This window comes from Vidua macroura, chromosome 4 (assembly GCF_024509145.1).
Source record: "Vidua macroura isolate BioBank_ID:100142 chromosome 4, ASM2450914v1, whole genome shotgun sequence".
NCBI classification, from domain to species: Eukaryota; Metazoa; Chordata; class Aves; order Passeriformes; family Viduidae; genus Vidua; species Vidua macroura.
The window spans coordinates 47,432,791-47,452,782 of NC_071574.1; the positions used below are offsets into that span (position 1 = coordinate 47,432,791).

Here is a 19,992-nt window from a genome sequence, read left to right on the forward strand (position 1 = left end):
AGCCAGAGAAGTACTCTTCATCAGGAACTGTAGTGATAGGACAAAAAGTAGCAGGTACAAACTGAAAGAGGGGAAATTTAAGTTAGATGTTAGGAAGAAATTTTTTACTGTGACCGTGGTTAGACAATGGAACAGCTTGGCCATGAAGGTTGTGGGTGCCCCACCCCTGACAGTATCCAAGGACAGGTTGGATGAGGTCTTGTACAACCTGGTCTAGTGAAAGGTGTCCTTGCCCATGGCAGGGCAGTTGGAACTAGATGATCTTTAAGGTCCATTTCAACCCCTTAACATTATCTGATTCTGTGATTCAGTGCTGTGTGGACTGGCAGAAGGGTCAAGTCCAGGACTGGGAACTCCCAAATTCCCAGTCTGGCAGTGATGCTAAAATCTTGGACACCTTGGAAGAGTTTGGGTCTCTTCACTTCTGGTACAAAAATAATTTGCCCTTCACGATGTTGGAGTGGTTTTGCAGCCATATGGTCCAAGCTGAGTTCAGCCTCCCAAAGCCACAAAGGGCTGAGGCATGACTGGGGCAAGGAGCCATCCCAGAACACAGAGGGAAGAGGAAGGGTGAGAAAAGGGATTGAATTGGGATGATGCCTTAGAATTCTGCTGTGGTTGCTGGTAGGAGATGGGAAAAGAGCATCCCAAGGCTGTGGCTAGGGACAGGTTGTCTGTGTAGGTCTGTGCCTGCCCTTCCCCAGCTGATGAGCTCCTTCCCCTCTCTGCCAGCAGCACCAACACACTGCTTTGCCAGGGCTTCAGCAAAATGCTCGTGTTATTTTTTATGATGTGAGCTGCCAGCAGCACAGACCTGGCTGTCCATCCAGCACCACACATGCTCTGGCTGGGGATGCAGAGGACAGAGCAAGCACAGAGCAGGACCCTCTCCAAGCCCCAGGGATGGATGTGCTGCAGGGAAGCTGTCACAGGCATCACTGTGTCTGTCTTTCTGGACAGTCTCTTCTCAAGGGCTATAGAACACACCTTTCTTCTGAAGTCCTCCAAACTAGAAGGGAATCAATTACAGTTTTTCACCTTCTGCTGGTATAACTATAAGGAAATGGCAGATTCCTTGTGTTCTGACCTGGCTGTCCTTGTCCCACAGTGTCACACTCGCTTAGCAGATTTTTTCTTTTAGATGCATCAGAGAGCATCAGACAATTCAGTACAAATCAGATGGAAGAATAAAGATTCAAATGCATGGCAGAATCCATAGGGAAGAAAAGTGACAAAGAATTATACAAATTACATCCTAGTTTTGGGGTTTTATGGAAAAATAAAGATTCAAATGTGTGGCAGAATCCATCAGGAAGAAAAGTGACAAAGAATTATACAAATTACATCTGAGTTTTGGGTTTTACACTTTTTTTTTACCCTGCAAAAACCAGCAATGATCTCTGTCACTGTACACATTTGTAACTTCTTTTGCATAAAAAAATCTTAATGCACAAATATTCAAAAAACTATTGTAAAACATACGGCTCTGGATATGCATATGTAGGTCCTTAGATCTATATGCTAGAGAAAGAAGGGCCCACATTGCTATGCTATCACCTAAAGTATAAAAATAGAAGATTTTAATTAATTTAATATCATAGTGCTGTATTTTGAGTTCTGACCTTCAAGGAACCCTTTATCTTTCTTGTTCTTCTGTCTTTTGCTGACAAGCATATTAACTCTGCATATCTAGAAAATGAAATCCTGCATAATGAAATCCTGATGCTGGATTTTCTGTCCCTCAAAGTGCAAGTTTTCTGGTTTAGCCCATGATTCAATGTTTGCCTCTGAAATGGCTTGGTTATTCTGCTGGCTCTGTTCCAGGGTTTGCAGGGTTTACATTGGTTTATTTCTGTGAAAGGACTATAAAGAGAGCCTAAGGTGGACAGAGCTGACATGAATACTAATAAAACAGGGTGGAGTGGTAAACTTACAACTTTCCTAAACTTTCAACTTTGTAAGAATCATAGGCCTAGTGATAGCTCTGAATTATCAAAATCCTTCAAAAAATGTTGATAATTATTATACTGCTTTGGAGAAAGAACATGTTTGTTTATAATGCCTTTATGTGTACCAAAAGAAACTAAGCACAGTGAAAGGTTTCCTGAAACTCAGGTCTGAAATTCTTGTTTGTTACATTTTTGGAGGTAGAAGGAGGACAATCAATCACATGCTGCTCTATAATTATAGATCTCATGGGTTCACAGTTCCCATGTCCTTTTCTTAAAACATTTTCCTTCCAGTTTCAGAAATTAGTTGAAAAGCCAGTCCTGTTTGGTTCCTGGGTCACTCATTACTATAGAAAACAGCATCTCTATTCATTCCCCTTTCTTCAAACTCCTTGTGAAAATGGATTAATTGTGGTAATAATGGTTGTGCAGATGTCTTGCTTAAGAGGAGATGTACTTTGTCTCATGAAAAAGTTCAAAAGTCTCATCCTGGTAGGTACTGAATGCAGCTCCCAACAGACTCATTTTCCTCAAATTTGGCACAAGTGGATAGGAGATGAACAGAAGCAGTATCAGTGAGGATGGGCACCACTTACTGCAGAACTAGGTTGTGTTCTTTAAAATCTTGAGTCCTCTGCAGGTTAGTGGTGATTTTCTTTTTCTCCACAACTGGGCTTCTTCAAGTCCAACAGGAAATCCCAGATTTTATTTAAATGCCTTTTCCCATATATAATAGAGCTTGGGATTCAAAAGAATTCATTCAGCATGCTCTCCAAATGGCATTTAACTTCCCAAGAAAAAACAGTAACAGGAAGTTTTGTTTTAATTAGTACATGAGCTGTGCAGCAGCTAATGTATTCCACCTCTTCACTTGTAAAAGGGGCAGATTTTTGGTAGCTTGAAGCGAGCAGAGAAGAGGGATTGTGTTCTGCTCTCCATATGCTGCAGAGCCCCATTTGCAGGGAAGGTGTGAACGGGAGGTGATTTGTAGCTGCCTGCCACTTGTAAAGAACAAGCTTCTGTTGTTCTCCTGGCTGGAAAGAAACCTGGCTCCCCTCTATAACCCTAGAGCAGTGCAACAGGTAGACAGCAGCCTTCAGAGATTTTAATTTCAACAATAAGGGATTGTAAAGAAAACTTGTTTTTCATTTACATTAAAAAAAGAAGTACTAGTTGTCAGGCTGGAAATAGATATCTCTGGTTTCCCCAGACATGATATTTCATAATGAAAAGTCCCAAGGAAGTCACATTTTAGAGGAACTTTGAAAGTACACCTCTTTTCCCTCTGTCAGGCCAGCCATAAACAGCCAGACTGGTTCTTCAGCTCCCAGTGTCACCTTGGGGTCCCAAACTGGGTCCAGCTCAGCACTCTGACATGGAGACTGGAAATGGACATTGGCCCTTCCATACTCCAGTGCTCCTCAAGATACATTTCTTTGTCAGAAGGCACAGCTGAACACAGCCCAGAGCACCAGTGCTCCTACACTTCTCCTCAACAAATGATATTCAGACAAATGAAAGCTCAGTGTCTAAGCACCATCTTGTAGGACCAGTTTCAGAACTCTGGAAGTGTATGTGTGTGTATGCATTTATATTGTATATAGTTTTTACTGTGCGGAATGCCAAGGTATGAAAGTAATTCAGATTCACTGTCAAATACTCCCTGTATATTTTGAACTTACCACCTATTTATTGATTTTTTTAAGTACATAAGGATTCTGTCCTTTGTCAGTTGCAGAGAAAGTTTGTTCAGGGATCTCCTACCCAAAAATCCAGGCGCCTTCTTGACAGTCTGGATGCCTGTTTTCAGTGTCAGGCTCCAAGGGTGCAGCACAGTGCAAGCTGGACCTGCAGGGAGACCTCGTCCTCTCAGCAGGATTCTGCATAGACATAGAGGTTTGCTGGTGCAGGATTGGTTTCTGAACTGGAGGATGGACACACAAACCACTACAGCAGCATCCCTGGAGAAGATAACAGCAATGAGCAGGAGTGAGTGTGTTGGTGAGAGCATGTGGCAAGAAGGATTATTTTGTGATAGACTTTCTGCCACAGGGATGAAGAGTCATGCAAGAAGAGAGGCAGGCAGAGATGTCAAGGGGAATAGAGCTGTGTTAACAAGGCAAAAAAAATATCAGGTGACCCATTTACCTCTCACTTGGCTAATTCTCATCAGCAGCGGAGCCAGGAAAGCATTTCTTTCAGTGCTTCTGTGCAATATGGGTTGTACAGTGAGGGGGGTGGAGCCAAGATTAAGACATTCTTTTTTCCAATACCCTGTTTGGCCACCCAGAGGGACATTTTAGGTGGTCCTGTAATTGGAATTTAGCCTTAGTGGAAGATAAGCATTATACTTTCGCAGAAGTGCATTGGAAAAATACATTAGAGGTAATAACTCTGCCACTTTGAGGGATAGGAACTTTTTTTGTGATAATGCAGCTATTTCCAATGTCTGGCTGACCTTTCCACTGTGTTTAGCACAGGCTCTTCCATTTTTCTTGTCACCAAGGTAGGAAATGTATTTGGAGTGAGCAGGCTGCTGGCCAGGGAGGAGCAGCTCCCTTCTTCATGGCTGTTCACCCAAGCAGACCAGCAAACCAGCTGGCTCCTTTCCACATAACAGGGGCTCTTCTTTGGGGTCTGCTAGCATGGAACGTTCTGTTTGCTGTGAAAAGCAAAATGTACTCTGTGCTGATGAAAATGCTGTGTGATTGAGGTTACAAAGAAAGATGCTCTTCACTTTGCCTGCTGTCCAGAATTTTTGCCTTCTTGCTTATCTGCAGAGACTTGTGCCATGCTGAGGACATGCTGTCTAACAAGCACCTGAGTTTCTAGAATATAATACAATGAAAATAATTTAAAACTTCCTCCCAGTTACCCTTTTCCTACCATTTATTATCAAAACACATGAACGTTTTTCACTCACTCATCTGTGTGTTTCTTTGTTTCTTTAGGCTGTGACTCGTCACTGAACCTGACATCTCAGAAAGCCGCAGCTGCAGTGGACGGTATCTTCCAGTCCCTCAGGGATATTGCCAGAGTCCGAATGCACATGAAACAGTTTCATTCCATACATAATCCAGGCAGCAACACCCACCAGGCAAGTGTAGCTTTCTTTTCCCTGTGTTTGTTATTTCTCTAGCCTGCTGTCAAAATTACAGCGCTAATTTTGTGGATGTGCTAATCCTATACACATTCTGTCCATGAAGAAGATACTTAAGCATAGATTTTATAATTGACGTAGTCATCAAAAACTTCCTCAAGTCCTTTGTCCAGAGTCAGGCATATACATATCAATGATAGCTCTGAGGATGAAATTTGGGCTTTGCTCTGCAGCCCTGTGGAATGACATGAGTGCCTGTGAAAGGCAGGGCTAGGTCAAGATGGCTCTCAACTTGGACCACTCAAGGCAGAGTGAAGCAGGATGTCTGCATCCATACTGCAGCCATATTCTTGTTGTATTTTCTCTCCCATCCCTGTAAGCATGAGAGACAAACCTGTTTGTAAATAGGTCACAAATGCAGCTTCTGTTTCTGAAATAGGAACACGTGATCTACAATACTGCTTTAGGTCATCAGGACTAATAGACAGTGGTTCTCCTTCTCTCTGTCTCTCCTTTTCCAGTTAAAAATAGAGTTCTACAGCAGAAAGCAGTGATTTAGAGAGAGGTCATAAAACATGATTCTAGCCTTGAGCCATTAAAAAATACTTCCAAATTCCTAACAGTGCTGTAGACCAGCAAAGGGGTGTAGTTCAAATTAAGCACTGCTTTGTAAAAACATGAGTATTGCAAAATGTCACTGGAAATCTAAGGTGAAGAAAACCTGTTCCTGAAGCCTTCTAGCAGTTTGGACCAGTCTGGTGTCCAAAATGGGGAAAATAGTTAAACATTTAGTACAGTTCAGTGCCGGGGCAGTGAGATGATAAGAAAAGTTTCCTGGAAGTGTAATTAGCATCAGTATATCCTTTGGATGTAATCCACTTTGCTTGCTTTGGGATAAGTGCAGGAACACAGCAAGGGATCTATTAACACCTTGCAGCCCCTTAATCTAGCCATGTAAGGGATCTAGTTGCTTGAGTAGGACAAACCTTCTGCTGAGGGAAGTCCTAGAGATTTATAATAGTAGAAATAAGCAGGCAGTATGTGATTGTCCAAGATACTTACAGCTCTCTGGAAATGGGCCTCTCTTTTGACTGGCAGGTGTTGTGTGTGATCAGTTCAGCTCCTCAGAAGTAGTGCCTGTCCTGTGACCACACTCATTGCCAAACCTGCTTAGTGCTATGGGAGTGGGTTTAGCTTCTACATACTTTTTCACTTTGTCTGTTCAAAGCTGGGAAGCCTCCATTTCTTCTTACGACTCATAAAAAGGTTTCTATGGATAAGTAACTGGGAATTGGATAGCCTCCTAGAAGGACTTTTTGTAGCATTGTAATTTATATGTCTTACATAAAATGATAAATGTTTTCATCAGGTTATCAAACTAGTACATGTAGTGACCATGCAAGAACAGAATTTTGCCTGTTACTTTATCTTGATATAGGTATATTTCTACCTTCCTCCTTCCCATCTTCCATTCCTTCTTCCATCCCTCACTGTCCTTTCCTCATTCTCTCTGTCTCTCTGTTTCTCTCTCTTCTCCCCTTTATAACCTTGTATGGGTGTGTCCCATAACTATTGAGGTTTTTAACAGCTATTTTAAACAAATTTATGCATGCCAAAATTTAAAGTGGTTAAAAGTTTCATTATATGAGATAGAAACCAATGCAGCTTTTGGGGGTTTTATGAAAAAAAAAAAAAAACCTACAAATATAGCATATTAATTTCAAGTCATAAAGGATTTTTTAAAATTTGAAACTATTACACTTAAAAAAGGTAGGGGATCATACTATCTGTATTTTAGTATCTGTGTAGTCTGACTGGGTTGTTTTGAAGGGCACCGAGTTTTGGTGCTGAAAATTCAGACATGCAAAATCATAGCTAATTTTTGACGTCTTTTGAGTAGATAGTTTTGTCTGAATTATATTTTTCATTTCAGTCAGATGATGTTTTTCCTTTAATATTGTGGAGTAAGCCTCTCTGTTAAACTGTGATTTGATCTCTGCTCCAAAAATATTTCATTCCTAATGTTTTTCTGTTCCTCATCTATGAAGATATTAAACAGATTTTTATAAATAGGACTTCATGCCTGCATGTGTATTTTCAAACAGTTGTTTATTGCGTGACTAGATTTGACAGAAATCTTGACATGTTCTAAAAGATCCTGCAGCTCATGTCTTCTGTAATTTGCTTTGTTGGCTCAACTAAAAATTATGCACATGTTGTGAGAAGAACTAGATGAGCTGTATATATCTTTGTTGACAGCATTGTATTAAAAAACTGTAAGCTTTGTTTCTCACTCTAAAGAGTTGGATGAAAAACATGTCTTTAATGACTCCAGAAAATTTTAGTTTCAAGCCAAGTGGTTTGTGTTTTATTTTCCATCCATTTTTACTATTATCTTGCAATATGTCTCTTGTAGATATCATCTTTGCAAAATTAATGACATTGCACTTGATTCCCCTAAGTAGTCTAAGGGATGATATATACCTGGGGTAGTCCCAAAGCCAAATAAGTGTGCTAATTTTAAAGCTGCTCATTTTCTAAGATGGTTGCACTTTCTGAAATGACCGTGTTCTGTTGCAGTTTGGGAAAAGTTAAAAGTAGTAAAACAAAGCTCCATCTGTAAACCAAGTAAGCTTGAATTTTCATTAAAGATCTTTCCATTGGTTCATAAAGTTTTATCTTCAAAATTTTTTCAGCATGTCAGAGTGATTTAAACCTTAGTATTGGAATGTGGGGATTATTAGGCTACTTCATTTTCAGGCTGGGTTTGTGGATCCTGAAGAGGATACAAGGTTGATCCTTTGGGAGTAAACCTCCCAGTATGATGGCCATTTGTACCATTACATTTTCCACTTCTCCTAGCTCCTAACTTCTCTGAAGCTCTGACATTCATGGTAATGGTGGGGTTGTTTGGCCTGTTTTTCAGCAGTCTTCCATAGGTGGAAGTATTATGTGGAGTGTCATGGCCATAGAAGCTAAAGGACTAACAGGGAGTCCCTTAGCTCTGCTCTCCCATGAGGGACAAACAGGCAGGTTGGCCTCTTCCCTTCCCTGCTGGAATCCAGACTACAGTGGGGACATGACATTTGGAATAAGGCAGGAGTGGGTAATTAAAAAAAAAATTCCCTGTTTAGGTGTTTGTTAGATCATTAGAAAGGGAATGAGATCTGGGTGCACAATGGGCAACAGAGTCTCATCGGTATGGTTATCCATTTCTGTATTAGCTCCAAAAAAATTCAAGAGAAAGTAAAAGTCCCCCCTTTCTTCCTTGTCTCTCTTTACTGATATAATACATATGGGGCAGAGTAAATGTGTGGCTCTCTTCCAGTCTTTTCAGTCTGATGTTGTGCTGGTGCACACCATCTGCAGTCAAGGTCACGTCTCTGAATGCTTTCATTTCTAGGATAATTATTTCTGTAACCTTTAACAGAAATAAAATATTTAGAATCATGGTTGCACTGAGTCTAAACAGGTTTACTCACAATGCATTTTTCTCTTTGTGCAGGCTTCTTACAAACCTCTGCTGAAACAGGTAGTGGAAGAGGTCTGTAATCCCGATCGGCCTGATCCTGTTGATATTGAGCATATTTCATCAGGCCTCACTGATCTCCTTAAAACTGGATTCAGCATGTTCATGAAGGTAAACTAGCCTTCCTAAGCTCATCTGTAAGATTTTCCTGAGGTCAGAGCATCATGCAGCAGTAGCTGATTTTATTATACTGTTCAGCAGAACTTAAGAGGAGGTTAGGAGAGTTAAATCCTTGAAGGGGGGCTGGGAATAGCTTGAGGCATCACATTGCAGGTACAGTGCAGCCAGGGAGCACCTGCTGAACAAAACAAGAGGAATGGAGCAGACTGAACTTCTAAATAAGGGTCATGGTGGACACCAAAATAAGTATGATATATCTGGGAAGAGGCAATGTAGCTTTGCTACAGGGAAGTCCTAACTCACATAGCTTTTAGAGCTCTTCAGAGGCACTCAACAAACAAATTGATAAGTGTGTGTCAGTTCCTATTACCTACCTGGCATTCCTAAAGACATTCCACATGGCACCTCATCAAAGGACTTTAAGGACACTCAGCAGCCTTGAGATAGGAGAGAAGTAAGTATGAACAATCTGGTCTCACAGGGGATGAAGGAGGAGCTCCGTATTCAATACATTTTCTATAATTTGATATGGCTCAACTTGTACCATAGGGGGAGGAAGGAAGCCTGTAAGTTAGGAATTTCTTTGAGGATCCTCTTAGAATGTTTTAAGACAGTCATTCTACAAGAATTTACTCTGTCTTACAAATTAGCCCATGCTAAGTGTCCGCTAAATATTTACAGAGTTGAAGTGTGGAGTAGCCAGCATATTGTACATTCAGCCTTGTTTTACTGCATATCCTGAATTCTCCTTTGAAAACAACCCTAAATTCACATCAAACCACAGCAATACTATGGTTATGAGTACAGTACATTTCAGTACTGTGCCTGGTGGTTTTCCTTCAGTTTCACCACCACCACCCCTCCACATGGAAGAGACACCAGCAAACTGTGTGAGGCAGTGGACACAAGCTGTAGCAAGGGAAATTCCAGTTGTATAAAGGAAAAAAATTCTAACAGGAAGAGTGATTAAGTCCAGAGAATTCTCCCTCTCTGAGATATTCAAATATTGGCCAAACAAAGCCCTGAGCAACCTGATATAATTTTGAAGTTGGCCCTGCTTTGGGCAGGAAGGTGAACTAGATGAGCAACAAAGACTCCTTCCAATTTGATTCTGTGATTCTATGGTAATAGAAAATAATTTTTTTTTCTCCTTTGTGAAAATTCCTGCTAGACCTGCATTTAAAGTCAGGTAACAAAAATAGTTTTGACTGTTGTGTTGGTACTATTCTAGAACCCAGTATCAGAATAACAGTTATTTTTCTGTTATTGCAAAGAAAGCTAATATTGAGCACGTAATCAAGTAAGCCTAAAATCCAGTGCTTGTTTTCAGGAATCTGTTTCCACAGTTGAAATGGATTTCCAAAATACATCCAGTTAAGTTCCTAAATTTAAATTCTCAGCTCTTCAAAGCCAATGATAAAGCCCTAAGACAACAGAGGATACCTATAGAAAAAGTGACCCAATATATCTCCATTCTTGCGTCAGAACTGAAAAATTTATGCCAACACTCCAAAAATAATAGAGTTAAAAACACATTCCACTATCAAAAAAGTAACCAGGCTGTTGCACCCAAGTATTTTTTTTTAATTATTGGTTTCATTTACCAGTAATTTTCATAATTTATTGATTTCATTGTATTTGTTTATTGCAGAATTTTTAAGCACAAATATAGTTTAATCTTAAAAAGGAAAAAAAAGAATAATATAAGGACTTCAGAAGGCCTAAATGGTTAGATGGTAACATTGACACTTTTAACTAGTTTGAAGACTAATCTGTCCTTTTAGAAGGGGGGTGTGGGTGTGTGTGTGTGTGTGAAAGAGAGACGTAAGTAGTTATGGCAATATGTGCCTGTTATGGCAATATGTGCATCTTTCCTGGTAAGACAAATATCCTACTATAAGGAATATTTAAAAGATGAGCAAGTGAACTTTGTGTTGGGTAAACATTTCATAAGTATCATCATATACTTCATAAATATGTGTCCATGCTTGCTCCCTAGTTTGTAGCCTGGCTTGCTGGCATGTGCTCAATTTTTGCCTGAATGACTGTCTGACCAGCCTGCATTTCTGACACAATCACACCATCAGTACAGTAATTATTTTGTGAGCTTCCTTATTTTTGTTTCTTTCTCAATGCCTGAATATAAATGCCAACTCACATAAAAATACTTTGGTGATTGCCTCAGGTGTGTTAGTTCAGGACAGACATTTAAAGAAGTTGTTTCATTCAGAAGTTGTTTGTCTGGCAGATATGTTTGTTTTGAAGCTAAGGGATGGTGAAGGGAAAAAGCCCCCCTGCTTCAAGGATTCCTGTTTTGACTACTGCTCTAGATGACATGTGTTTTAGGATCATCTGAGCTTGCTATCATTGATACCAAGTGCCCTACACAGCAGCCTAGTTTCTGGTGATTGTTTTCCTTTTTCCAGTTATTGAGCTTATTAATATGAGCTTATTAATATATGAGCTATTAATTGGTTTATGGTTGGTCACAAATACCAGAGTCATCAGTGCTGCTGTTTTTGTTGGGTGGGTTACAGAACAATAACAATTGTTTTTGCTTACTTTCCTCAGAAAAAAAACTGTATTTTGTCCTCTAATGTCTTCCTGTTTCAAAGTTTTATTGACCCTGTTTCAGTTTTAGAGTTTTATTGACCACTGCTATCCTGTTTAACCACCTCCTCCTCCTGTCTCTCCTCCACACAGACACATGCACCAGCAAAGAGCCCTCTGAGCACCAGCATCCTGAGCATACCCTGTGTAGTGAGCTCAGAGCTGGGGAGAGGCCCTGATGTCCTACAGGGACACTCTGCTGGCTCAGGGCACCATCACCCCCTTCCTTTGGGCTCTTTCATGTCAACATAATGGGTTTGAGGGGTTTTTGGTTAATCTTTTTAATTGCTTGAGATAGCTCTCTGAATTTTATTTTAATGTATGGCATTTTGAAATGAAAGTGACTTTAACTCAGGGGTTTGGCAAAATTCAGATTTCACAGTAAATTCACAGGCAGTGGAAATGCCCCAAATCAACCGAACTGTAGAAGGATCCCAGAAGATACCCATTGCTTTTGTTGCAATCCATTTCAGTTCTTCTTCTCTATCACTGGAATAAGTTGTGTTTAGCTACATGCAGCCAGTTCCTTCAAAAGAGAGAGTCTTGGGTGGTTGTATTATCAAACAAGAAAAAAAAAATTTGGCAGAAACTTGCATTCTCAACACAGCCAAATATTTTGTACCCAAAGTACTGTCCTCCTTCAAAACAATTACACATAGCATAACAAAATTACAGATTCCAAGACCCTTTTCATTTCTGTTTTAATTTAATTTAGAGTTTGCATGCCTAATAGTATTTTTAATACACATTTCTGGAATTTGTGGTTTGAACTTTAGTCTTCTGAAAAATAGTAAGTTTTATATAGGCACCATGTGTTTGGATCTAGGTTATTTTGACTGAAGGAAATTATTTGTCAAGACATTTTCTCTTTAGCATTATCCTGAAAGCTCATGTTTTCCAAGTCTTATACTAGGTCTCCTTTCAGTGTGCCCGATGTTCTACATGCATGTTTATTATGAGTTTGTTTTTGCTAGGAAAGATTTTAGGAATCATAGAATCCCAGAATCACAGAATATTCTGAATTTGAAGGAACCCACAAGGATTATTGAGTCCAGCTCCTGGCCTTGCACAGCACCATTCCCAAGTATCACACTGTGTGCCCAAGGGTATTATCCAGGCAGGCATGGTGTTGTGACCACCTTCCTGGCAAGCCTGTTCCAGTGCTGTGGAATTGTAGTATATATGCTACCAACAAAGTCAGAGAGTAAGAAAATAAATACCCAGTATGCAAATACTCAGCTCACTAATACATCTGTCTAAGGCTTTTGTACTAGTTTCAAATGCTCAGGAATTCAAGAGCTCCTTGTCTAGGGAGCAGCATTTAACAGGGAACCACCCCCATGTAATCAAAGCCAGCTAGCCTGGAGAGAGAGCATGGCATCTCCCTGTGCTGGCTTCAAAAGGAAGAGTCCTTGCTGAAAGTTACCAGACAGAAAGCCTGACAGACCTGCAGGATGAAAAAGTGCCAAAAGGCTAAATATAGGAAAACCACAATAAGGAAAAGAAGAGGAGCTGTACCCCCAGGATCTGGAGCCACAAGGATCAAAGCAAGCTGCTGTGGTGAGGAAAGCAAAGGAACCCTGCTCTGCCCAATCATGGCTTGACACCAATTCCATTCTGTTGAGTGAATGCTGTTAAAAGCCTGCACTCACACAAGGAAAGGAGGCAGAGAGTCTAAAAAGGAATTAAACTATTTTGTCACTTTTCAGAACCGAACATTTGGAGTGTTTCATGTTCCAGGGTGATGTGACAAGAGCAATTGCATGGGCTCTGTTGACATCCCTCCCAAAGACTGGATCAAGGTAGTGTCAGGGGAGTGTGTTTTCTCAAGGAGACAGTTTGCTAGGAAACAGCAAAGTTATCAAACTTCTAGAAGTGGCTAAGAGGAAACTGATGTAAAGCATCACCTTCATGTTTAAAATTAAAATACACATTTAAAATTAATTAAAGCATCACCTTCACATTTAAAATTAATTATGAGGTCTTAACTGAAGTGGGATATTTGTGCCATTTTAAAGATAATTGAGGAAAAATGAAACAAGTATTTTCTTGGAGCTAAAGGTTCTCTATATTAGTTACAAGGTAGTCATAGAAGCATTGAAAACTCTGAATTGAAACAAGCTGTAAACTGATTTTATACTATAATGGACCTTATTTATTTTTATTGGATGAATTGTAAAAGATTATTCACCGCACCAGTGAAAACACATTGTATAAAATTCTTTTCCATGTTGACCTCAGGCAGGGATTCTAGCATGTTTAGGCTGGACTCCTTGCTTCTACTGGGTAGTAATTTACCCCTCATTCCCTGAAGTCCCCTGTGTATGTGTATCCAAAGTAAACATCCACCCAAGTACTCTCCTCCCTCTCTGGGAAAGGGAGGACAGTAATGAAGAAGGAATGGAGGGAGAAACTTGGAAACTTCAGGAGAAACTCCCACAGGTTTCAGGGGAATGCATGGAGATTTTATTTCCCTGGAAAAATTAATTAGCTCTAACTGGGCTTCATCCTCGTTGATTTCCCTCTCAGCTGCTACAGCATTCCATGAATATTTCTTTCTGAGCTTCCTCTTGGATCTTCCTCTAGCCACTTAGGGAGCTGATCACTCCCAGGATGGACCTGGATGAAGCGAGTACAAATAATGCTTTTCTTCATTATGCAGGTGAATCGCCCTCACCCTGGTGATCATCCTCTTCTGATCATCTTTATGGTTGGAGGAGTGTCCGTCTCCGAGGTCAAAATGGTGAAGGATTTGGTAGCAACACGCAAACCTGGTACCCAGGTACAAACAGCTCTAAGCATACAGTTCCTATCCAAACAATAGGAACAATAAGAAAATTCATCAAATAGTGTTCCCTATAGCGCTGGTACCAAACCTACAGAAAGCCATATGGGCAGGAATGATGATAGGATTGTGCTGTGAAACATCTGTAGGCAACAAGTATTCAGGCACCAAGGGTCTGTTTTTTCACATTATAGTCAGCAACAAAAGTTCAAACTCAGGTTGGAGAGTTCAGAACAAACTGGCATTAATTTGAAGGAGCTTCCATAGTGTCTCAAGATTATCTCTTCCTATTCTTTATAAAAAGAAACATTTGCTGTCCAGAAAGCTACAGGGTCCCTGGCTGCCCATCTACAGGACGTAGTGCAGGGAAACAGCAGTGACGTAGCAGTGGTAATCCTGCAGGCACGCAATGGTGAGGAGCAAAATAAATTAACCTGGATACAGCTGTACTCTTCCTGTGTCTGGCCAGGTATCTCTAATAGATAGCTGACCACTAGACCTTAAGTAGCCTGAAGCAGGTTATGTAGAGAAAGCCCCAAATCTCTGTATCCCTTGAATGTGCTGTTGGACTCCTGGAAGGAGGATGGTTCCCACAGTGAAGCTTCAGTAATGTCCGTGTGGCTGATCTTTGCCCCATCCACTCTCTGGCAGCAGAACTACAGTAACTGTCATTTGAATGGAGGAGGGAGAGGAGGAAGAAGATGGGTGAGCTCTGGTGATACCTGAGATTTTTAAAATCATCATTAATTGTGGAGGACCAATCAGGTGTCTGTTGAGTACTGCAGATACGTAAGATAATACAAAACCTCTAAAGTGCTGTGTAACCAGCTGCATCATAAACATAACTCTGGTTTCCAGGGTGGCTTGTAAACATCTTGTTTTCAATTCCTATGGAAGGTGGTTTTGATTAGTGAGAAATCATTAGCAAAATGAAACCAACCAAAGGCAAAGCAGCCCCTCAGTTTGACATGTGTTTCCATGTTCAGTTGTCTTTGCAAGGCAGTCTCAAGCAGTATTTTGTAAGATGGAGTACCATTTTAGCAGGGGTTTTTTTAATCTGATAACACATTTCTTCCCCATTAGTCTACTGCTAATCTCCTCAAAATAGCAAATTATATTTTCCTTCTTGGAGGGGAATTGAGTTGTGACACAGTGATGGACAAGTTAATCCACACACAAAATGTATTAAGATACCCTGAAAGATAAACAGAGGGTTAACATCTGAGTTGGTTGAAAACTATGCAGGGAGATTTTCAACTAGCTTTCTAGAGGGACTTAAGGCTTGACAGTAGTGACATGGGATCTGGTGTTGCTTTGCTTTGGCTTAACCCTGGCAGCAGGTCACCCTCAGAGGCAGATTCCTAAAGCATTTTAAGCTTTTACTGCATCTTGCCCTTTATCCAAAATGTGCTGTGTTAGAGGTGAAGGAACTTCAGGGGAGAGGCGGGAGGAGGAAGAGAAAGAAGAAACTAAGCAGTTGTGCAAATCTCTCACAAAAAAAAAATGTTTGTAAGTTTGTTGGCTTTACCTGGATTTCTGCACTATAGCTGTGAATATGCACCACCTGTTTAGGATTATTTTCTTTTCAAAAAGTCAGGCATTTATCTAACTCAAGCCAGGGTTTAACAGAGCCTTTTTGTGCTGTTCAGGCAGTCAGCTTCAGGGAAACACTGGCCTTCCAAGTCCATTCCAGTCAAACAAAGCACTAACATTTATACTAATTACTGGCTCTTGGAAAAATGGAGAAATGTGTAAGTACAAAAATTGAGTAAAGTAATTGAAGAAAAACTGACAGGGTGCGCTGATTACTTTAGCAACTGTTTGGAATTGAAGCAAATGACATTTAAATGTGGAATAAGAGACACATGTTACCATCCACAGAACTGCTCTGCATCTGAATCTGAATGACAATCTTATTTCTCATGGAGAAGCACAAAGAAATACAGTGTTTCCTATGCAACATTTGGTTTTGGATGGTGGTAAACAGCTCCCCATAACTAGTGAGAAGTATCCTATTTTTGAAGGAAAAAATTACTTCTCTTTTTCTGCTTTAATCAGGAGAGTAATAAAAGGGAAAGAGCATGAGAGAATGTTTCTCCCTCCCTTTCTACAACATGCACAACCATCGTGGCTGAGGTCGTGGCTGAGGCCAGCAGACTGATAAACTTTCAGATGCACCTTTAGATGTTAGCTGCATCCTTCCCTGCCTTCAGCTGTGCTGGGGGGAAACTTCTCACTGGAGTTCAGTGGGTCAGGATGGGAGCTCCTGGCTCTTCCACCTTGGCTGCCACTAGGAGGGGATAGCCCTTCAGGTGAAGCGTGAAAGACAGGCATGGAGTACGGAACAAGGAAAAGGTCTGCAAAGGACTGTCCTGAAGAGAGCTGCCTGAAGAAGAGATGGACATGACTTATCTGGGCAATTCTCCTCTGTAAAAATGAAAGAACAAACATTCACATTTATCCCCCTCAACAAGCCCTTCGAGATACTGGAGGGAAAGGAGAAGTCCTGCTGTATTCAAGCATCTTTTCTGAGACATTAAAGTTGCAGATCTCATTTTTCTCTCTGGGCTTGCTATTTGTTGTGCAAATCCCCTGAGGATTCAGTGGTAGGACTCCAAGAAGAAATTGCTTTTATCTGTCATTGGCTGTTGTTGCTTGTACACTAAAAAAACTTTAGTAACGTGTCCCTTCGTGTTTTTCAGAGTTAAGCTGCATGATAATAAGATGAGCACATACTGTACTATAGTCTGATTCTCATGTAACATAAGTAAGACAGTGTCAACTTTGGCATCTGCAAGTTACAGAGACTTTTTCAGGCTTATGAAGGAAGAGGTAATCAGTGTCAGTTTGCTGCAGATTGTGTGGGAGGACAAGGGAAGAGGAGAAGTGAGGGGGAGGCTATCACCAATACAGAAGGGATCTTTTCAGTATCTGAAGTGAAAAGATGAAAGAAAGAACAACAAAAAAAGTTGAAATGCAGCATTACCACATACTTAAGCTACATGACGGACAGCACAAGGCTTTTGATAGCTGCTGCAGTAGATGGACACACATACTCTGTTGTTGATGTTCGTGCTTCCTCTCTTTGGTTTTGCGCTGAAGAAGCAAATTCATTTTCAAGTGAGCTAGTATGATTAAATCTGCCCCCAGATCCCTGCCTACAATCCTGACCCTACAGACACTGCTAAACTTGGGGCTCAGTAAGAGCAGTGTCCTATGATTTTAACCCTGGGTTAGCTCATCACAGCAAGTGTACACACTCACTCCTGGATGATAGCTTTGCTCTGCAGAGAAGCCTTCACACCACATAATTATATACTGGTTTTCACTTAGGGAAAACAGATACCTGCACCTAGCAGGATGTGTATCATGGTTGTAGTGAGCGATGGTTTCATTCATCAGACCTGTCTGGGATTAAAAACTGGAAGAAACCAAAGTGATAACATCTGACAGTGCTCAAGGTTGGATGTGCAGAACAGCCTTTGCCTTGTCTGAAAAGATGGTTTAGAACCAGCAGTCTGGCTTCCTGCAGCAGTCACTTCTGTGGTGCTCACCTTACGTTCATCTGAGAGGAAACAGGCATGACCCAAATCTGTGCTGTAGGAGAGGAAACCACAGCTTCATCAGCTGGTGCCTCACAGTAAATGCACTGGCAGTCACAATAAATCACCAGGTAAAATGTGGGTAGAAATGTGTCAAAGCACACATTCATTAAGCATACAATCCTAGCAGTCATTATGCTCCTTAGAGCGATTTAACTACAGTTATTAGTGAGCAGACAGTTCTGCTGGACAAGTTGTATTGCTCTATCAGTAAACACCAGAAGCAGACAGCCTGCCTAGAGCTGGGTAAAGCAAACAGTTACTATCTATGGCTCATTAGTACTGTCTCAATCCCTTTCAGTTTGACTTGTTGCTTCTTGTTCCCCTTCTTTCAGGTAATTGTGCTCTCCTCTGTACTCCTGACACCACACAGTGCTGTTGAGTTATTGTTTGCCTCAGACCGTCTCCAGCCTGACGCTCGTATCTGACGGGGGAGGCTGTGGAGAAGATGAGTGCCTTGCCTGGAAACATCAAATCCCTGCTCTGTCACTCTTCTCAATAGCCCTCCAAAAATGGATGCATCAACTGCCGCAATTACAGCTCCAGGTGAAACAGCTGGGTATCTGGCTGCAAGGGAACACCTGCAGCTCATGGGCAGCTCTTCAAAATGGTCCAGTTGTCCGACAACAAACCTCCCCTCCTTGATGATAGCACTGTGCAGTGCTGAATCACTGCCAGCCTCACTCAGCATGGTGAGAGTGATTGTTTGTAGTAATTCCCTAGCAAAGGATGCACAATTTGCACTCCCCAAGCAGTACCATTTTTCCTGACGGTTTTGCTGGGCTTGCTGGTGGGAAATGCTGCTGAGGGAGTGAGAGGCTAGCAAAATCCACCCTCTCTCATGCTACCTTGCAAAACGTGTGCCTTATACAATGTAAACAGCCTTTACTCTTACTTTGTCCCTCATTCCAGAGAGATCATGGAACACAGCCCTGATTTAGCTGGCACAGCAGCTCACAGCCTGGCGATGCTCTTTCAGCAGGCCTGTTAGAGGCAGGGAAGCAGAGCCAGACTCAAGACCTGGGTTACATGGCTGCTTCTCTCTCAGCTTTCCATTTCCTGCTCTAGTTTCTCCACCCACAGTCCCAGAAGAAAAGGCAGTTTCTGACGGCACACATATCTGTAGATTTACACAGGAGGCCATATGGGCTGTGATGGTTTGATGATAACCCCAAAAGAATCCTCCCTTCACATGCATTTGAAAAAGAAAGAAGAAAAAAATAAAAAGGGCATGATCCCATTTTCAAGAGGCCACAGCACAGATTCTTTCTTGAGCTAGATATCTGAACAGCATGGTTAGAAAACTGCTTTTATTTTTAATTTATGATCATGAAATAGCTGCAATCAAATTCAGTTATGTAATTTTTCTTTATTAAACTTTGCTACAATGTATGATGAAAGAGTAGCAGCCAATAGAGATTTTAATTGCATATAGCACCAAGATTTCCAAATTGTAACATAAAATGGTGGCGCTCTAAAGCTGCATCCTCTTCCTTCATCCAAGTAATGCCACAACTACAGCTTACACTGAAATGAGTATGTGAAATTAAGTGACATTCACTCTATCATGGCATTCTTTATTATGCCAAAGGAGTAGATTAAATGGGAAATAGTTTTTATAAATTTTGTTCACTAGCTAGCATTAGTTCTCCTAAATGTTTATAATGGTCTTCAGAAAAGGGTGCATTTTGGTTTAAGTTCAATTTTGACTGGCTGGAAAGAAACAATGGACTGATTATAAAGCATGGACAATGTAGCCTCTATGGAAGAGAAATTTATAAGAATGACTATAGAATGGAACTTTGTGCTATAAAAAATGAGAAATGCTATGAGATTGCAATATTAAAAGCTCAAGGAATAGTTTGAATAGAGCAACTGGAAAGCAAGTAGTTGGTCTCTTGGTTTTTCTGTCGTTCTGTACTGTTCAATCTTTCTTAGAATATGGTTGTTTCATAAATTCTGTAATCAATAAAGCAATGCTCTCGCAATGCCAAACCTGATCTGTCTACTCCTTTTCTCCTAGTATGCAGAGCTACACATGCCAGAACTGCATATTCCTGCAATCTCTTTTACTTTTGCATTATTTGATTGCCCCTAGGAATCTAGACCATCTGTCTTGGTCCTAGAATATTTCCTAAACTCTGCTCATAGCAGAAAGGCTTGCCTATGTTCAGTGGCCATTGCTGAGCTCAGGTACTCAACACCTCTGAGATGCTGCTGCTTTCCTGAGCTGATGGAGGCTGCTGGTTGTGGTCTGCACTCCCTGAACTCTCTTTCATCAAATGTCTTCAGGTCTC

The 19,992-nt window shown here is 40.9% G+C and overlaps 1 protein-coding gene across 1 annotated transcript in view; it reads left to right on the forward strand.

Moving 5' to 3' along the window:
- Positions 1 to 19,690, forward strand: part of SCFD2 (sec1 family domain containing 2) — a 188,027-nt gene extending 168,337 nt beyond the window's left edge. The window contains exons 6-9 of the mRNA XM_053975535.1: positions 4,901 to 5,046; positions 8,555 to 8,689; positions 13,971 to 14,090; positions 18,031 to 19,690. Coding sequence (XP_053831510.1) covers positions 4,901 to 5,046; positions 8,555 to 8,689; positions 13,971 to 14,090; positions 18,031 to 18,123 — 494 coding nt within the window. The 3' untranslated portion in view covers positions 18,124 to 19,690. The remainder of the gene's footprint in view (positions 1 to 4,900; positions 5,047 to 8,554; positions 8,690 to 13,970; positions 14,091 to 18,030) is intronic.
- Positions 19,691 to 19,992: the final 302 nt, after the last annotated feature.